This window comes from Theropithecus gelada, chromosome 6 (assembly GCF_003255815.1).
Source record: "Theropithecus gelada isolate Dixy chromosome 6, Tgel_1.0, whole genome shotgun sequence".
NCBI classification, from domain to species: Eukaryota; Metazoa; Chordata; class Mammalia; order Primates; family Cercopithecidae; genus Theropithecus; species Theropithecus gelada.
This window is the reverse complement of record NC_037673.1, coordinates 79816639-79836919: the sequence shown is the minus strand read 5'-3', so window position 1 is coordinate 79836919 and position 20281 is coordinate 79816639. Positions and strand designations below refer to the sequence as shown.

The 20281-nt window shown below is 38.1% G+C and overlaps 1 protein-coding gene across 2 annotated transcripts in view; it reads left to right on the top strand.

The window, feature by feature from the left end:
- The first annotated feature begins 655 nt into the window (after positions 1–655).
- EDIL3 (EGF like repeats and discoidin domains 3) overlaps positions 656–20281 on the top strand; it is a 463034-nt gene continuing 443408 nt past the window's right edge. For both annotated transcript variants that reach the window (XM_025387922.1, XM_025387921.1), the window contains exon 1: positions 656–1214. In XM_025387922.1, the coding sequence (XP_025243707.1) occupies positions 1148–1214 (67 nt within the window). In that variant the 5' untranslated portion in view covers positions 656–1147. The remainder of the gene's footprint in view (positions 1215–20281) is intronic.

Here is a 20281-nt window from a genome sequence, read left to right as displayed (position 1 = left end):
CTCCTACTCACTACCACCCTTTTGCCCTCGTGAACAGATGAGCCCACAACCCTCTCTTCCCAGTCCTGGAGCTAACTAAAATGTAGACAGAACAGCAGAGCAGCCCTGTCTTAGCTGATTAGAGTCTGGTTGATGACTACGTTGCCTTTCCTAAGAAATACGGGGCAATTCACTTTGCAGGGTTCTGTCTCTCATGCAGTTTTGTGCCCCAAGAGCCACTTTTCAAAATCTCTTAACTTCTTTTCCTGGTTATACTGAGAAAGGAAGTTCAGGGGAATCCTTAACGTGGTTAATTATAAAGTCAATGCTGGAATCATCCAAGGGACTCTCGGCAGCAAGGGTGCAGCTCTTAACCCCACAGTCTCCAGCACGTGTGGAGAAGGTACAGGCAATGCAGGAACTTCAGAGGTGGTGGCAGGTGCTAGGTGCTAGGGTGTGGCTGCAGTTGTCTCCCTCTCTCTTACAGCATGAGGAGCTGAAAGAGGAGGGGAGGAGGGAGAAAAGAGGGAGAGAGAGCAAAAGAGAGAGAGAGAGAGCAAAAGAGAGAGAGAGGAGGGGGAGACCCGGGCAGTGAATAAGAGGGCGGGCGGAGGGCGGGCGGACGCCGGGGGAGTGGGGAGCGCGCCTGCCAGGCTCAGACTCACACGCACGCCGCCTCTGTTTGTACACAGTGCGCTCCCGGCGGCCCGCTCGCTTCCCTCCAGCTCACGCTTCATTGTTCTCCAAGTCAGAAGCCCCGCAGCCGCCGCGCGGAGAACAGCGAGAGCCGAGCGACCCGTCCGCCCGTCTGCCAGTGGGTCTGCCTGCCCGCGCAGGAGACCCGGGGCGGTCGCGGGAGCCCGGGCCCCGCCCGCAGCGCCTCTGCCGGGACCCACCCGCAGCAGAGGACTGAGCCCGCCGGCAGCTCCCCGCAGCTCACCCACCTCCGCGCGCCAGAGCGCAGGCAAAAGGGGAGGAAAGGTTCCTCTCTTCAGTCACCACTCTCGCCCTCTCCAAGAATTTGTTTAAGAAAGCGCTGCGGAAAGAGAACGTCTTCTGGCATTCTTTAGTAGGGGCGGAGTCTGCTGCTGCCCTGCGGTGCCACCTCGGCTACACTGCCCTCCGCGACGACCTCTGACCAGCCGGGGTCACGTCCGGGAGACGGAATATGAAGTGCTTGGTAGCCGTCTGGCTCTTGGTCGGGGTCAGCCTCTGCGTCCCCCAGTTCGGCAAAGGTGAGGCGTCGGGACCCGGGCCGCTGGGTGAGGGATGGGCTGGGAGTCCCCTGGGAAACGCCGCGCTGGGGGCCGGAGGCGGTCCCTCGGGCGTGCCAAGGGTGGCGAGCGCCGCTGGCGGCGCGGAGGAGGCGTCGAGTCCTGGGTGCCCCGAGAAAGTGCTTGCAAAGTCTGAGCAGAGTGCGCGGAGCCGAGCGGGGAGAAGGGTGCCGGGTACCGGGTGAGATACAGGAAAGAGGAGGACGGTGGGGAGCGGTAGAGGACAACGTCCGCAGGAACCAGCTACTCCGTGGCTCACTCGGCCACTGGGTCTCGGCGCAAACCCTCCCTAGGTAGTGCGGGCGATGTTGACTGCAGACGCCGGGCAGGGCTTTCGTGGGGGCGGGAGTGGGGGAAGCCAGTGAGCCCGGGCGTCAGCTACTTGATGCGGGAAAAGGCTGGGGAGCTGCAGGGCCGTCCGCCCTCGGGTGCGGTGCTCTGGCGCAGGGCCCGGGCTGAGCCGTTCGCAAACCCAGACCGGGCGCTGGGCTTTTTGGCTGCGGGTGAGGTGGAGAGGAGTCTGACCGGTCACTTCGGCTTTCTCCTGACTCCCCATCCCAGACGCGCAGCATCGATTACAGCAAACCCCAGGAACCCGCCCCTCCTATTCTGACCCCAGGTGCCTGGAGCTTAGCTGCGCACCCCATCCGGGTACCACTGTTAACTCTTAGTAATGGGGAATAGTGCGGGGCAAGCCACCCCTCGCGTCCCCGCCCAGGAGCGGAAAAGTTGTAAGAGCTTGTAGAGTGATTGATGCCTTCTGTGAATTGCACGAAAAAATAAAAACAGAAAAATAAAAATAAAATAAAATTAAAAAGAAAAGCATTTAAAAGAAAACGCAGGACTTCGACGAGTGTTCTGCTGGGTAGTTTAGGCGACTTCCAGGTCCCCTGCGAGGTGCAGCTTGTCCATACAAACCCTTGCCCTGACCCAGGTCTCGCCGCCGGCCGGGGCTGAAGTTGTCGCCGGAAAAGGGCAGCGGGGGAGGCAGGGTGTGTGGGGAGGCGAGTGGGAGCTGTGCGTGGGGGAGCTGTGCCACTCCTGCGCTCACAGATGCGGGCGGCCCCTTATGAGGGATCCGCGGGTAATAGAATCCTCTGCAGGCAGCTTCAAGTGGAGAGCTGAGTGAACTACAGGGTTTTAAATGCTGTGCCTATAAAAAAGGTAGATGGATTTAAAAATGCGTCGACTCCAATCCACTTGAGATTAGATAGAGTATGAATATTCTGCACCATCCATCCATGCACCTATCCATCTGTTTGACTCACAAGCAAATTGTGGACTCTTGGGCGACAGTTTGCCCAAGAAGCCGGGTGTTGCTGGCCAGATGCCCTCGCAGCTCTGGCAGTAGAGATCCATGGCCGCGACTTGCCTGGGCCTCCCTCCGTCCCCCAGAATGTGGTTATTTTCCCCCAGCGTGTAAGCGTGTGTGTAGGTGTGTGCCTCGCCTGCGTTTACAAAGTGCCCTTCCAGTTATCAGGCAGAGGCAGCCCCTCCACTAAAGGTTAAGAAATGGTAATGGTTCCAGTAGTTGCTCGACCGAGTATCCAGCGATATGAAAAAGAGAGTGCTTCCACGGCTGCTGTTTTTCCTTTCTCTCATTTCCCGTCTGGATTTCCTCTGCACTTTGATCTCTTAGCAGGAAGGGAAGGGGGAAGGACTGCAGGCACTCCCCTCTCCTCCCTCTCTTCCCCGCCTACGTTTCCACCCCAAATACGAAAACACACTCATCCACTCACACGCATTGTGTCACCGCCACCACCATACGTCCCCGCTCCGAGGTGGAGGGCGGCGCGGGATGGAGGAGAAGATAGTGCGTCTAGCCTATGTGGCCGCGCTTGCCTGGCTGGGTCTGATTGTCGGAGCCCTGGGGCGCGGCGAGTCCCGGCTCGCTGCAGCCAGGAGCCCTGTCTCCTGAAGATACCTGCGCCGAGGGCGCAGCTTACTTCGCCAGACAAGCCAACCATGGAGATGTTGCCTGGACTCTCCATCCTGATTCTCTTAGACGATGCTCGGGAAGCTGGATACTCCATATTCTTCAGGAGATTTCTCTCTCCCCCCCCCCCCCCCCCCCCCCAGCTAGCCTGTGAGGACAGGGGAAAGGCTTTAGGAAAAAGAAACAGACCATTTTGCATTAGCCCTTTCTGTTAAAACTTGCACCTCTCTAATTTTTTTCTCCCTCACCTCTGCAGAAGGCAGAGTACAGCTTCCGTGACAGCTCCAAACAATTAAACTTCGGACAAACTTATTGAAGCCAGTGCTAACAGAATTTTCCTTGCACTCCTTCCCGCCCCCAATCATTAATCTCATGTCTTTTAGAAATTGGTGTTTTCCCTACGTATGGGTTGCAATTTACTTGCATTAATGCCTGGGATTTGATAAGGATATGTAACTCCTTTTATGAGTCGTCTTTATTTTAAAATTAAACCAATGGATCAGTCAGATTGAATATTTTATTAACTATTAAATTATTCATGGTATGGGTTGCTCTAAAAAATTCAATAACATGCATACAGTTGCAGCAAGCACGTGACATCTTATGCAATCTGTCCCTGTGCCTGCAGTTTGTGCCTGAAGTCTTTAAGCAAATGGCACCGTCTAAAAATGTCTAGACATGTCCTAAATACTATGAATCATTGGCATTTGCATTTTCTTTTTTTAATCAATGGCGATTTTTAGTTAATTCTACATGAGAATAAATTAATACCTGAATAGTCTCACTCCAGATAACAACACTAACCTTTTATGATCAGTATAGTTATATTTATACAGAAATAAGGAGTTTCTTTTATGTTGTTATAATATTATTATTACATATTGATGTCTTCATTGCCTAATTTACCTGATCATTAAATTTTATACTTTAAAAATAAATACTAACTTCAGAGTCAAGGCAAAACATGTAAAAATAATTCTGAAATATCAAATTAAATAAGAATTAAGTGAAAATAAAGTATTCTCATGTGAAAGTTTGCAATAATGCAAAATTTTGGCCACTGTGGTGATACAACACACAATTTTTTCCTCTGGTTCTGAAAAAGTTTTTCTGATTTTTCTGAAATGTTTCCTTAGAATTAAAATGTATTTGGTTTAAACGTATATGGTTTTGGGAAAAGACTTACAATAATTTAAAAAATCAGGAAAAAATTGAGATGGTCTATTTTTCCTTCTTTGATCTTGAAGTTGCAAAGATCTTCAAAACTAGGCAAATGTATTGTACTTCTGAACATTTTTCTAAATTAAAAATGTAATTTTCTCAAATGTATTGACATCAATGTTCATATAAATCATGTATTCAAAATCTAGGGTTTTTTAAATAAATATTTAATAAAGTTTTCTCTCTAGATACATGTGATTTTTTTCTTCTCATAAAATTATAGCAATGTAAAGGGAAGGAATAAGATATGCATGACTAAAATAAAGTAGCATGGTTACTCAATACCATTACAAAATATAAGCTTGACAGTTTTTAAATTAGTAGTACCAGCTATTAATTTTATTAATTTTAAGATAAAGTTTTAATTGGGTAAACCTTTTCATTTTTGAAAGATTTTGCACAATGGGATGAACTGTATATGTTATCATTTGTCTACAATTTTTTAAAACTTGCCCCCTTTGAGAGTTTCTTGAAGCCTAAAAAAGTAATTCTGATAATTGTTGTTTACTGCACACACTTGCAGGTGCAATAGCTTTGAGTGAGATTATGATGTAATAGGGTCATTTTATCTCTGTCAAAGAAACAGTGCAGGCTTCAGAACTCAGTATTTTTTTGCAAATTTTGCAAATATGTGTTTAGTGTTATGGCTTCTATCATAGTTAATCATTTACTCTTTATTTGCTAAGTAGGTTGAAAATTAACATTATTATTTTAAAAAGCAGAAAACCAAAGCTAAGCCATTCCTATTATTATTTTTAAGGAAGATGCATAGCATCTTCCTTCGATGTTCTATGGTTATAGACTATATAAATATTCCTCTAAAATGATTTCTTCATTTTTGTAATGTTGTTTGCTTAATCAAAGCAAACATGCATTTCTAGACAGAGTCAAATGGCTGCCAATGTGAAGTAATTATTAAAATGTTTCTCATGGTTTCCTATGTAATACAGCAATAATTTAAGTACTACAAATACTTAAACTGAATGTATTACCACTTGTCACTGAAAATACCCCTAAAAATCTTTGATTTGAGCAAGTTGTTGAAGGGAAAAGTAGACTAGAATCAACTGTGCCCTCACCAGCAGGTGTCAGGATAATCAACGAAGATCTTTTAAAGAAAATATAAATAAATAAATAAAAAGGAAAAATAAAAGAAGTCAAGTCATAAATGTGAATCTGCAGATCCACGTAAAGTAACTTTCTACTCTCTATGAAACTAATGTTATCAGTTAGTTTTCAGCGCTTCTCTGAAAAAGAAAAAAAGAGGGCGTTGTAAGGTAGAATCCTTCTACCATAAGATTTTAACTTGGAAACACAGACATTCAAGTGCACACTTAGGTTGAACTACTACTTTTGAGGGAGTCTTCTGAGTACCTTCCAAGGAAAAACACGGAGAGCTATGAGGTATTTGTAGTAAAACAATTATTAAAGAAATTTATACCATCCTTTCTAAGCTTATTCTTCATATGAACTATAAGTTTCATAAATAGAAATTCTGTTGTATTGATTTACACAGACATACACGCTCAACCGTTTATTCCTGTGCATCTATTGCACTGGAAAGAGATGAGTGCTTTTATTTACTTTTTTTGTCATTATGGTAAAGTGTATGTTTTTTAGATCTTGCAAGATTCTACATAAAACAAGTCATGTGGCCAAAAGAGACAAATGTCATGATAAATGAAGTTTTGTTATACCCCATTTCAGCCAGTTATTAATTTTTATATATGTGCCTCATCTGTATTAACTGCTGTCAGGGACTTGAACTAATTTATTTTGATTTCAATTGACTTTTCACTGATAACTTTTAGTTCTAGCATCTGCTGATGTAGTCCTCAAAACTATGTTATAGATTCACCATTACACCCTTTTCAGGAGTTTTTTATACAGTCACTGACATTGTGCCAAACAGTCGGTTTCCAGTGGCATTCTTTCTGTGTCAGAGTTCTCCTAAGATAAAAATTTCTCTCTCCTTCATTCCATCTCTTTCTCCTCCTCTCCCCTCCTCCCTCATTTCCTTGGTATATGGCAAATAGGACACAACATCTACTGTAAAATTGGTAATGATATTTTGTCATCATTAAAAGATCGCAAATCTTTGAAACACTGTGAAACTTGTAACTTACCTTTTTGTGAGGAAAGACAAGGAAGATGATAATGTCAAGCCTCTGCCTACCAAATCTGAAGTTTAAAACATAAGTGAAAATAAATTGGGATCTAAATTATGGAGCAACTCAGGATTTTACACCTTGATTTGATCACACTGTCCTGCCTAAAGCTATCAAGTATACAGTAATTTATATCCACTCCACTTGTGGAGAAGCCGCTTGCCTTGAAGCTTCGTCCACATATAACATAGCTGAGAATCTAGGAGAATCAGAGACTTCTGACCACAAAAATAGATGTCATATTTAGGTCTTAGGTCATGTATCATAGAAAAGCTTATTTCTCTTGGCTTTCAAGTTTCTGGGCACTCTATAAACTGAATCCAGAAAGTAAAAAGCATATGTGGTAATAGGTCAGGCTTAATCAGAGCAGTAAAACATGCCAACTTTTAGACAAAGAGGACACTCGAATAGTATATGTAAAAACAGTGATACTTTGTAGTACCAAAAACTGGGTACCTGCAGTTGGGGGGTAGAGGGTGGGGGGTGGTAAGGGTGTCACCATATAAGAGAATGCAATAACTGGTGCTAATGTTGGTTTTGCATCCTAGAGAAAGCCTCATTGCAAGATATTCAACATTTTGGGGGTGCAAATGCAGTTAAATGTACACATTATTAAAAAATACGGTTTGGTCAAAAATGTTTGCAAGCTTGAAAACCTGCTTAATGATGAAATAGCTAGATATCTGAACAATGTAGTTATTTAGGACTTTTCCCTTTGTGTCAGATAAAATGTTGGTATTTTTAAATTATTTTATCCTGAGGTAATAAAGTTTTACAAGACACAAAACTCAATTTTGTAGAAAAGAAGCAGACCTTACAATGTAGATAAAATGTCCTGCAGTTATTTGGTTATATTTTAAAAAATGTGCTGGTTATTTTGTTTTAAAATATGCATTATTATAGTGACAGTAACTGTGTAGGAATTGTTCGGATTTATAGTGTGTGACTTAGAATGCAGGATTTAAGTACAAGAATTTAGGTGAAGGCTTTTTAAGCACTAAAGCACTTTTGAATGTGATTGTTACTATGGAGAAAGAAGATTGACTTAGCTTTGCCTTTTCTCTTTTCTAAAACAGGCTTGTATCAAAATGATTGATCTCTTAAAATAAGTTAATATGATATAATATTTTATAAATGGGAAGACCAAGGTTTTAATCTCCTGTTAGAGGCTATGTGCTTGATTTGAAGATGATAATCTCTAAATGGGGTTAGGCCACCATGCATTCCTTAAGGTTTGTGCTTGGTATTTGACAAAGCGGTATATTTTGGGAATGCAAAATAATCCTTTAAATCCCCTCTTGTACTTTAGGTCAGGGGAACCATTTCGATTTTACTGATACTGGGGATTATATGAGGTCAGCCAGGATGAAATGGGCTCATGACACAAGCAGAAAAGTCCAAAACAATTGAGTGGAAACATTGGAGAATGTATTTTATTTGAAATAAATGGATAAATCCCTCTCCATAATGTAGAGTTGTCACCCCACCCCAGGCCTGAGCCTTAGGTCTGTGCTCACAACTCTGCTGCACTCTTTTTTTTTTTTTAATCACATTTTCTTTCCAAATGCTATATGAACTCTCATTTTAACTATGCTATTTTTTCTGTTTATTTATCTTTCTATAGTTTAACTTCTGTATTATAAACCCTAACTTTTTTGGAATGTTGTTTACAGACAAACAAAAACCAAATTACCATTCACAGTGCTTTAGTGTTTATATGCCAAGTTCTTGTTTCATGTTTTGTGCTTTCTACAGAGCTAGGGCTTAGAATAGTACCAGGCAAAACAAACAAGAAAACCCAAACAGACACTTAATATAAATTGAATTGAATGTAGCTACCCACCCCCATCAGTTTGCCTGCAAAAGTACTTGCACATTTTAAATAGCAGTATGTCTCTTATATATAAAAATAGGTCAAAGTAGTTTCAGGAACTTTAAAAGCTTTGTTTCTCACTTTCTTACATAACTATTCCTTATAATGTGTATTGTAGAATGAGCCTACTTCGAAAATATTTCTCAACAGTCCTGAAAAAGCATTGTTGATAATATAATATTCAAGTGCAGGCAGGATATAAAGTACTTAACTGTGTTTGTTATGAACCTTCAATTAAAAGAAAAGCTGCTTCCAAGTGATTGTTCCCTTTTTTAGATGCAAGGTTCTGACACTTCTAAGTTTAATTTTGGCCTAGAAACAGTTGTTTTTCAGGCATCATTCTGTGTTTTTTCTTTCTTTCTTTTTTTTTTTTTTTGCTTTCTTTTAATCGCTTAAGGACCACCACCATGTCAGCATTAAGAGTCTTAGATAAGTTAACAAAGTGCATCCATTCTAATGTCTTTCAAGTCTAACATGCATTGACTGCATACGATGTGCTCCATTGTTCTAATTATCATCTTTAATTCTCAAAACTGTTGAGGCAGGTGCCATTATTATTGAAATATAAATGAGAAAATGGAGATATAGAGTGGTTAACTTCCCAAGATCATAGAGCTACTAAGTAGCATGTTAAAATTAGGATCTATAGCTTGTCCTCTTCACTATTACAGGATGCTCTGTATCAATGAGTGACACATCTTGTATATTATGGAGATATTTTGTTAAATGATTTTATTATTTGTAAAACACACACATTTTGCGTAACCATTATTTAACTAGTAGTTATTTTAGAAGGATTAAATTATACTTATTCTCTTGGGACAATAATTTAAAATTTTCAAATTTAGGTTGGTAAAGTGTAAAGTTCTTTTTTTCACATTCAGAAATGAAGGAGTATGCTCATTCCTTTGGTCAGAAAGTGTTACTATATTAGAATGTATCATTCGTAAGAATAGTGAAGATGGAAAGAAGATGAGCACTTGGGAAGTGGTCTGAAATATATTTTCTTTAAATCTTGCCATTCAGTTTGATTTCAGCGTGATTTTTTGATTTATTTTAATTTTCTAGGATTTCATTTCTCCTCTACATTGTTTCATTGCTATTCAATGTGATGTGTAGGAGCGTGCTTTCTCTGTAATTTTCAGATACATCATATAGTACAAAGTGACTTTAGAGGTTAACAAGGTTTTTATTTCTCCTAGTGTAATGAAGATATTTAATTTGCCTTACTTCTCATGCTCATTTAATTTTATTTCCACATAACCCCATTAAGAAGTTTTAGCCAAACAAAAGCACCAAATAGTTTCAAACCACATCAATTAGAACTTTTTTTATGGTTTATGTGAAGAATTATTCAACCAAAATATTGTTTATTTAAAAAATAAAACCTCAGACTGGATTAATTTTAAGTATTTTACAAAATAATGAGAATTATGCTGTATTAATCCATTTTCACACTGCTATAAAGAAATACCCGAAGGCCAGGCGCAGTGGCGCACACCTGTAATCCCAGCACTTTGGGAGATTGAAGCGGGCGGATCATGAGGTCAAGAGATCGAGACCATCCTGGCCAACATGATGAAACCCTTTTTCTACTAAAAATACAAAAATTAGCTGGGCGTTGTGGTGTGCGCCCTTAGTCCCAGCTACTCAGGAGGCCTAGGCAGGAGAATTGCTTGAACCTGGGAGGCGGAGGTTGCAGTGACCGAGATCATGCCACTGCACTTCAGCCTGGTGACAGAGTCTCAAAAAAAACCAAAACAACAACAACAACAACAACAACAACAACAACAAATAAACCCCACAAATACCCAAGATTGGGTTACTTATAAAGGAAAGAGGTTTAATGGACTCACAGTTCCACATGGCTGGAGAGGCCTCAGGAATTTACAATCATGGTGGAAGACGAAGGGGAAACAAGAACCTTCTTCACATGGCAGCGAGAGAGAGAATAGTGAAGGAGGAACTTCCAAACACTTATAAAACCATCTAATCTCCTGAGAACTTACTCACTATTCAAGAATAGCATGGGGGAAACCCCCCCATGATTCAGTCACCTCCCTCCCTGGACACTTGGGGATTACACGTCCCTCCCTCAACATATGGAGATTGCAATTCGGGATGATATTTGGGTGGGGACACAGAGCCAAACCATATCATATGCCGTCTAATATGAGCTCATCCTCATCATTTTCTTCCTTGGCATATCTGTAAATTGTTTAACAGTTGAAATGTACCTCCACATGCATTATTATATTTTTTCCTCCAAAATAATAAAACAGTGGTTAACATTTCATAAGCATTTTCCACTTTAGAAAACATAAGTATTTTCCACTTTAAGAAACATTTCTACTTTAGGGAACATAAGCACAGAAGATATTCTTAATCTAATTTAACAGATAAGGACTTGAGATTCAAAAAAGTCATATGACCTGGAATTGAAGGAGTGAGTAGTTTCAATTTGAATCTATATGTTCTGATTCCAACTTATTTTTTACTCCTTTCTCCTGTACTACTTTACTTGAGGTAATTATAGTTGTGCCTTTTATTTTTTTTTCAGTTTTTGGACTCAAGATGAAAAGGAGAGGTTGGCATACTGCTTGCTTTTTCAAAAACTTTTTCAAATTGCTTCTCAACATTAACACTTTCTTTCCATTAGCACGTAACACTTTCTTTCCCCTTTGGAGCCCATTACTAACCTTCATAACATGTTTTATTTCCTCAGTGGCTTCAGAACCTTGTTTCTTCTCCATCATTCGTCCCCTTAAAAACTTTCACATATGAGCTTGTAGCCCTTTTAACATTCTGATATTAAACTTCCTGGAAGATCCCAACATTAATGATTTCCATCTCTATTTTTCAGTACCTACTAGCAATGCTATTTATTAGATTTTCACATCACATGAAATTACTCGGCTACCAGTACTTTAAATTTCTCAGAGTTTCTGTCTCTTACCAGAATTTTCTGCCTTTTACCTTTCCTCACCCTTCATTCCTACTGACCCTACTCTTGGTCACTACTCTAATTTCTAATCCTTCTTGTGTCTTTTTCCCAACCTGGCCTCTGTGGTTATGCATTTCTAGAAGTATTTAACCACTTACAAATTTCTCTATTGATTACACCCATTTTTGCTTTATCTGGATGATTTCAACATTTTTGCTTTATGAAATCTTGAACTAAGATAATTTCTAAAGTCTTTTATCCCTCTCTGGCACTAAGAAAATGAGTACTATCAAAACGTGATGGCATCTATAGATCCTAGTAGGGCTGAAAGATTGAATTGGGGTTTTAAAGGGAATGAATAAGAAGACAGGAAGTGACGATTGGAGGAAGAAGATTTTGGAGATATTGTAATAATTCCAATGTAATTAAAATTTTGGTAATTATAAACATGAGAGTATGGCTATAGAAGTTATGTTTCAGGAAGGGTAGAAGACATGATGATTGGAAGAAAATTGGCAATGAATGGCCAGGTGTTGGAAAAAATCATCTCTGTGGTTATTAAAATCACAAAATATTGTGCCCCAAGAAATGTTGGGGAGGATGACAGCAAACCAAAACCAGGAATCTTTAAGGAATAAGGGGGTGTAGTTCAGAGATCTGGAGTACTTATACTAAGAAATGGTAGAGTAGCAAAGATGACATGAAATTAAAACTGGGTGTTTTTAGAGAGAGAGGAGGGAATATGTTCTGGACGTGGCCTGGAGCAGCAAAGGAACTGGTACCACATGTTCAGACCCAGAAGTGATATGAGAAACAGTATCCAGTTAAGAGGGCTGCAAGGTAAGCAGTGTCTTGGAGGAGAGCCGATTTACTCTAAGCAGATGACAGATATATAATTGCCTAGTCTCAGGCATTATTCCCTTTGACAGTCTTCATCCTATAGCTTTTGACACATTACACTCTTAATAATAATGGATAGGTCTCACTAAGAGCAATGCTTTTAAGTACATATAATATGTGTTCATAGAAACATCTCTTTTAAAACCCACAGCAACCTAAGGGGTTATTATTATCCCTGTTGACAGATGAGGATATGGACTGAGAATAGAATAAGTAATCAGCACTCAAAACTAGGTCTTATAGATCCAAATCAAGGAATCTTTTCACTGTAGCACACTTACAGAGAAAAGCCCCAAATCCACGGAAGAATTCCTTCTAAATTTAAAACACAGCTGGGGGCTAGGAAGATATCTGCAGTTGTTCCCTGACCTACTTTATCTTGTTCAGATGGCTCTCTACGTATTTTGAGGTCTGCATAGTTTAGGTTACTAGGAATGTCTAATATGTCTGCTTGGCGGTTTTAATTCTTACCCATCCTTGGGTCATTTGTCCAAATGTTCTTACTGTAAAGCAATTAACATTACCAGGGGAATAGTTTCGTCTCTCCTTTTAATATACTCATAATTGTGTACCTTGTACACAAAGTTCTTTTTTTTCCCTCAAATCTACATGTTTCAAATATTTGTAAACCATAATGTTCCTTTTTTACTCTCTGACATGCTGAAGTCATACATATTTTTTCCTTTAATCTGTCCTTGTAAACCACTCCTTTCATCATTTTAGTTGTTTCATTTGGAATCCATCCAAGTAGCCTACATATTTATTCAACAGGCTTGCCAAAAACTCAACAGAGAATTCTAAGGATGTGCTTCTCTAAAATACTGCCACATACATTAGTCTGTATTTTTTAATTTTTGAAGCTACATTCTGAATTTGTAATCTTTAAATTAACATTAAATCTCAAACTGAGATAGTTTCTAAAGTTCTTTTCGCATCGCTGGCACTAATAAAATGAGTACTATCAAAAAGTGATGGGATCCATAGATTGTGGTTGGACTGAAAGGATGAACTGGGGTTCCAAAGGGAATGAATAAGAAGACAGGAAGTGATGGTTTATTGTTTAATTTATTGTTTTGCTAGTTAGTTTTTTCTGTCAGGCCACACATTTTCAAATGATATGTAAGTAGAATGTATATCATTTTTCATAATTGTATGCTGCTTTTCCCTTCACTGGAATTAACTTATTTTTTTTCACTCTGCATTCAGTATAATTGTTATTACTATTATATGAGGTATGCTTTCCCCTCATAGATATGGAGTAACCTAATTTCATTTCTTACACATAATATTATTATGCTATTTATTGTTATTTTGTATCATGTACATATGTGCTAAATAATAATGCAACACACAAATTTCTGTCCTTAGCTTTTTTATTTCATATTGGTGGGGGGTCTTTAAGTATTCATGATCTTGAAATTATCATTTCTCTCTCTCTCTCTTTATTTATATACATTATATATATATATACTTCTTATCTATATGTATCACCTTCTATATGTTGCAGATTTTCTGTTTCTAACTCATCCCTCAACTTAAACTGTACAGCCTGGAGAATCTCTCTCTGGTCATCTTATCCAAGTAACTCATGCTCACATACATACACATCCTATTTCCCTGTTACTATTCTATCACTGCATCATAATTAAATATATTTAGCACTTTTCAAAAATTATAGTTGTATAATCATTCATTTGCTCATTTATTTTTTATCTTATTTCCAATAGACTGTAAGCTTGATGAAGGCAGGAAGAATATCTCTGTTCCTTAGTGTGTATCCAGCTCCAAACATGCTACCTTACATTTAGTAGGCACTCAATTAATATTTATTTTCTGACTTTATGTATGCATGCATGAAAAAACAACTGTGCTGGTATATAAATCTTTTTATGGTTAAAAATGTGTTCCTTTGATAGACTCATTAAGTTATTTAATAAATTGTTATCTACTTGATGCACTGATGCATTGACTTGTGAATCATGGTACAAATGATACATTATTATAAAACAGTAAATACTTTTGTAGTGGCAAACTCTAAGAGCTGAATAAATAAATGACCTACTGTTTCCATAGCTGTCTGATTTATAAACAGTTTAAAAGGAAGATTCAGGTTTTATCTGTGGTTACCAAATTACAATAAAATAGTTTTAATACTATATGGGAGCTAGACAGTAAACTTTTATTTATTTATTTTATTAGCCAGGTTTGACAGGAAAAGTATGTGCAACAAAACAAAGTACTCAGTGGTGTTTTAAACTATCATATGAAGGAGCTGCAGGTAGCCCTCTGATCTACTAATTGCCCCAGTGCCCTGATGGTCCCTCCCATCAGCTTCACCAGCAGTAACTTTCCTCCAAGCATAACTTCTTTCCCTCCTCCCACCATGCAGTCACACCTGCTCAAATCAGAAGTACTTGGCAGAGAGGAAGAGACAACACCTGGGAACTGTGTCTGCCTAGGAGCTGAGAACCTTCTAAACAGATCTGTTTAGAGTTGTTTGTGTAATGACAGTCTGTATGTCACTGCAAACTGCTGTTTATTCCCCTTTAGGCAACTGTATTTCTACCTTTCTTAAATGCCTCAATAGTTCTAAAACAATTTATATGTTTGTTACCCTGGTAATTGTGCGATTTCCACTTCTAGTCTGAAAAGTCTCAAATAGACATATCTTTCTAAAAAGGTATAGAGTGGAAAAAGGTGTGTAAAATAAAAACTGTAAAATCTAATACTTTGCTCCGGTTTATGTGATAAGAAAACGCTTTTGGCAATTATTGTTGTTTGGTTTGGGGAAAGGCAGTTAATTTCTAGTCTTTGTTTTAAAATTTCAATTATTTTGTAAACTATAAGCAAGTATACACTCATTGATGAAAAGGTATAATGGTGACATATTGATGTCTGCATTTTGAGACTTGTTTAGATAAACAAGTGTCTTTAAGTATATGTTTAACCATAAAATGGATCATATCATACAGGGTTTGGGGGTTTAATTTTCAATGTAATTATTATGGTAAAATGCACATAACATGAAATTTACCATGTCAATCATGTTTTTAGGTGTACAGTTCAGTGATATTAAATACATTTATAATGTTGTGCAACGATTGACCATCCATCTCCATAACTCTTTTTATCTTGTAATGGAGAAACCCCATCCGTAGTCATTAAACAATAATTCCCCATTTCTCCCTCTTCCCAGCACCTGACAACCACCATCCTACTTTTCGTTTCTATGATTTTGACTACTCTAAGTCTCTAAGTACCTCATGTAAGTGGAATCATACCATATTTGTGAGACTGGCTTATTTCACTTAGCATAATATCTTCAAGGTTCATTTGTTTTGTAGCATATGTTAGAATGTTCATCCCTTTCAAGACAAAATAGAATTCCTTTGTGTATGTATGTATGTATGTGTATGTTGTGTTGTCCTTCCTTTTTAAGGCAAAATCATACAGTATTCCTTTGTGTAGGTATGTATATATGTATGCATATGTTGTGTGTGTATGTTTATATGTGTGTATATGTGTATGTATGTGTTTATATGTTTATTTATAATATGTATGTATATATTCTAAGTTTTTGCTATTGTGAATAATGCTGCTATGAACATGGCTTTACAAGTATCCCTTTCAGAGTCTGTTTTCAATTTTTTTGTTATATACTCAGAAATGTAGTTGTTGTATTCTATGGTAATTCTATTTTTAATATTTGGAGGAACTTTCGTACTGTTTTTCACAGCAGCTATAGCATTCTACATCCCCATTAAGAGGCCACATACTCTACAACTCTTTTTATTTTATGCTTTTTAGGTTTTTATTTTTTTTTTTTTAGTAGTCATCTTAATGGGTGTAAAATGGTATCTCATTTTAGTTTTGATTTGCATTTTCCCAACTATTAGTGGTGTTGAGCATCTTTTCATGTGTTTATTGGCCATTTGTATATCTTCTATGGGAAAACATCTGTTCAATTCCTTTGCCCATTTTGAATCAAGTTGTTTTTGTTATTGTTGAGTTTTAAAGTTCTCTATATATCCTGGTTATTAATTCCTTATCAGATATGCTTTGCACATTTTTTTTTTCTCATTCTGGGGGTTGCCTTTTTATTCTATGGTAGTGTATTTTGATATACAAAATTTTTTAATATTTATAAATCCAATTTGCTTATTTTTTCTTTTGTTGCCTGTGCCTTTGGTGTCATATCAAATAAATCATTGCCAAATCTAATGTTGTGAAAATTTTACCCTATTTTGTCTTCTCAGAGTTTTGAAGTTTTAGGTCTTAGAATTAGATTTGATCTGTTTTCAGTTAATTTTTGTATACGATGTAGGTAAGTGCTCAGCTTCATTCTTTTGTATATGTATATTCAGTTCTACCAGCAACATTTATTGAAGAACCTGTCCTTTCTCCATTGACAATCCATATTGAATGACTTTGGCACGCTTGTCAAAAATCCTCTCACCATATATGTGAAAGTTTTATTCTGAGCTCTCTATTCTATTCCATTTGTTTCTGTGTCTCTGTTCATGTCAGACCACACTGTTTTGATTACTGTAGCATTGCACTAAGTTTTAAAATACAGAAGTGTGAGTCCTCCAGATTGGTTCTTCTTTTTCAAGATTTCATATGATCTTAGGATGGTCTTTTTTATTTTTTGTAAAAAAAACATCCTCGAAAGTTTCAAGCCCTCAACAGATTCCACAGTTTCAAAATAGTTACATTAGACAAATTCTGCCAGTGCAATTGTTGCCTAGGTAGGGAGGCAGATTCTTGGTGCTTTCTACTTCAGACTCTTCCAGGAATCCTTTTACCTTATAGCTGTACTTATTCAACAACGTTATATTAAGGTCAGATAGACAGATGTAAGAAGTGTTTTGAGTGCTAAAATTACAATGATCAAAAAGCTGAAAATCTTTTCTCACATAGAGCTTATATTGTAATGGAGAGAAATCAGAAAATAAGTAAATTATCTGGTTGGTTGAAAGGATGTGGTAGGAATTTTTAGATAGAGTCGTACTCCGTCATCTAGGGCTGTAGTGCGCTGGCACCATCTCAGCTCACTGAAACGTCCACCTCCTGGATTGAAGCGATTCTCATGCCTCAGCCTCCCAGCAGCTGAGATTACAGGCATGGGCCACCATGCCCAGCAAATTTTTTGTATTCTTGGTAGAAACAGGGTTTCACCATGTTGGCCAGGCTAGTCTTGTATTCCTGACCATAAGTGATCTGCCCACTTCAGCCTCCCAAAGTGCTGGGATTACAGGCATGAGACACCGCGCCTGGCTCAGATTCCCTTTTTATATTGAGTGCTGAGATTCAGTCTCATTGCTCAAAAATATTAAGGAAGTGAGGTATTGCAAATATGTTTTCTCACATTTTATTTGCCTTTATATTGCACTTATTATGTTTGTTTAAAGTTGCTAAAGTTGGCTGCAATGAGCTGTGATCACACCACTGCATTCCAGCTTGGGAGGTGACAGAGCGAGACCCTGTCTCAAAAAAAAAAAAAAAAAAAAAAGTCATTAAAATTAAAACAGACTTATTTATAAAATATGCCTGTGTTTCCCCTTATGATTTCTGCTGTTGGCATTATATTTAAGTGTATAAGAAATGCTATTTGTTTTTCCTGCCAAATGGTTATCTGTGCTTCCCCACATGACTTAAAACAACTGTTAGAAAAAAAAAAACATGTATTATACACTGAGTGCTATGATATAATTTGCATATTTTCAGGGACTTATTTAGTAAGCTACTTCTCTATTAGTGTGTCAGTAGTACTTGGTTTTAACTATTGTATTTTGTTATTGTCATGTGCGTCCCTGTGAAGAGACCACCAAACAGGCTTTGTGTGAACAATAAAGCTTTTTAATCACCTGGGAGCAGGCGAGCTGAGTCCAAAAAGAGAGTCAGTGAAGGGAGATAAGGGTGGGGCCGTTTTATAGGATTTGGGTAGGTAAAGGAAAATTACAGTCAAAAGGGGGTTGTTCTCTGGCAGGCAGGAGTGGGGAAGCTTTTTGAGCCAGGATGAACCAGGAAAAGGAATTTCACAAGATAATATCATCATCGCTTAAGGCAAGGACTGGCCATTTTCACTTCTTTTGTGGTAGAATGTCATCAGTTAAGGCGGGGCAGGGCATTTGCACTTCTTTTGTGATTCTTCAGTTACTTCAGGCCGCCTGGGCGTATATGTGCAAGTCACAGGGGATGCGATGGCTTGGCTTGGACTCAGAGGCCTGGCAGTTATATGTCTGTGCCATTGTGAATAATTATTTAAAATATATCTGAATATAATTTGCTAATATTTTTGTTGGGACATTTGCATCTATTTTCAAAAACAACATGTTATGCTAACTTTATTAAGCTTGGTATTGGAAAAAATGTCAGATGGGTAGAATTACTTGGGGAGGTTTTCTTCCCTGAAACGCTTTAAATACTGCATAAGTTTTCTGTTCCTTAAGTTTTGAAATAACTCATTTACTAGCAGTCTGATCTGTTTGGTGGGTACTTTTGTGAATACTGTTTCTAGAGTCTTTCATAATTAGTGGAATACTTTCTTGTTATCCCTTTTCTGTTTTTGATAATTTATCATTTCTGATACTATAGAACATTTTAACAATGTTTTCTAAATTATTAGCACATATTATGTGTAGCATTAAAATGTTCACAGAGAGTTACATATTTATAGAATAATGTGAAAGAAAAATGTACAAAGCAGATCATAGAAATCTATACAGAGGATGGTAATTATGAAGTAAAGAAGTAAGCATTAGACAAAGTAAAGCTCCTAGGTTTCAAGAGTCAGGATTTTCTGCTTCAACAGATTACTAACTTTGGTTTTCTCATGTGTAAAATAGGGATAACAATAGGGCCTGACTTGTAAGGTTATTATGAGGGTTTAATAGAGGCTATGTGTGTCGAACCGTATCTGTGGCCCATGATGGATGTGATGATGATCATAATGATGATGATGACGGTGATGGTGGTGATGGTGGTGCTGGTGGCGACAGTATAGTATCTCCAGTGCTGTAGCACACTGCTTGGTACACATTCTGATTTTAGAAAAACTATTGGTAAATAAACTGTTGCTTTTCTTTATTTTATTTTATATATATATATTTTTACTTTTTGGCATAATTCTTATCAAAAAGACTTCAGTCTTTGAGCTATAACTTTCTGACATATTGGTGTATTTGTGTTGGTTAAGAGAAAGATTTTTCTAATCAGATAGACTAGGAATTGGATCCTGGATGAAACATTTACTTGCCCTGATACCTTTTAGAGGCTATATACATAGCCCGTCTCCTCATTCCTTGAGTGTGGATAAAGCAATAGTAATCTAATAGAGCTGTTGTAGACATTAAAAGATATAACCCATGTAATGTGCTTACAAATGCTGGTATAATACAGGTCCTCAATACATGTCAGGTATTATTATTTTCTTAATTGTGGTCTAGCTGTTAAAAGGGGACAGTTATTCTGAGACACAATCCAAAAAGAATAGTATAGGCAAGGTATAGGAACCTGGAATGTTCTGAAAAATTCGCTGATCCACAAAGGTTAGCAATCTAGAATTGATGTGATATATATTTTTATTATGTTTCTGACTTTAAATTATTGCATTTTGGGAGTACTTAACTGTAATAGAATATTAATGTCCCCTAAGTCACCAAGTGCTCTTTGCTTTCTTTTTACTCTTTCCACCTAGATGTGCTTACTTTTCTTTCTGAAGATAGACTATAAGTTTTGTCTTGATTTATAACTTATAACAGAAACTACTAAAATATCTTAAGTTGTTTTTATTTTACATTTTGCTTTAGAGGTCTTAATCGTAAATACGGTATAAAAGGAAGATTTTGTAAAGGTAGAACTCAGGATGTTAAAATGAAAAATAATTGAAATACGTTCTTGTTTTAGACCTAAGTTTCTATGCAATAGGACTAGATTTTAAAATGAAGGTGGACATGAGCATGACCGTTTTTTATAATCTACTAG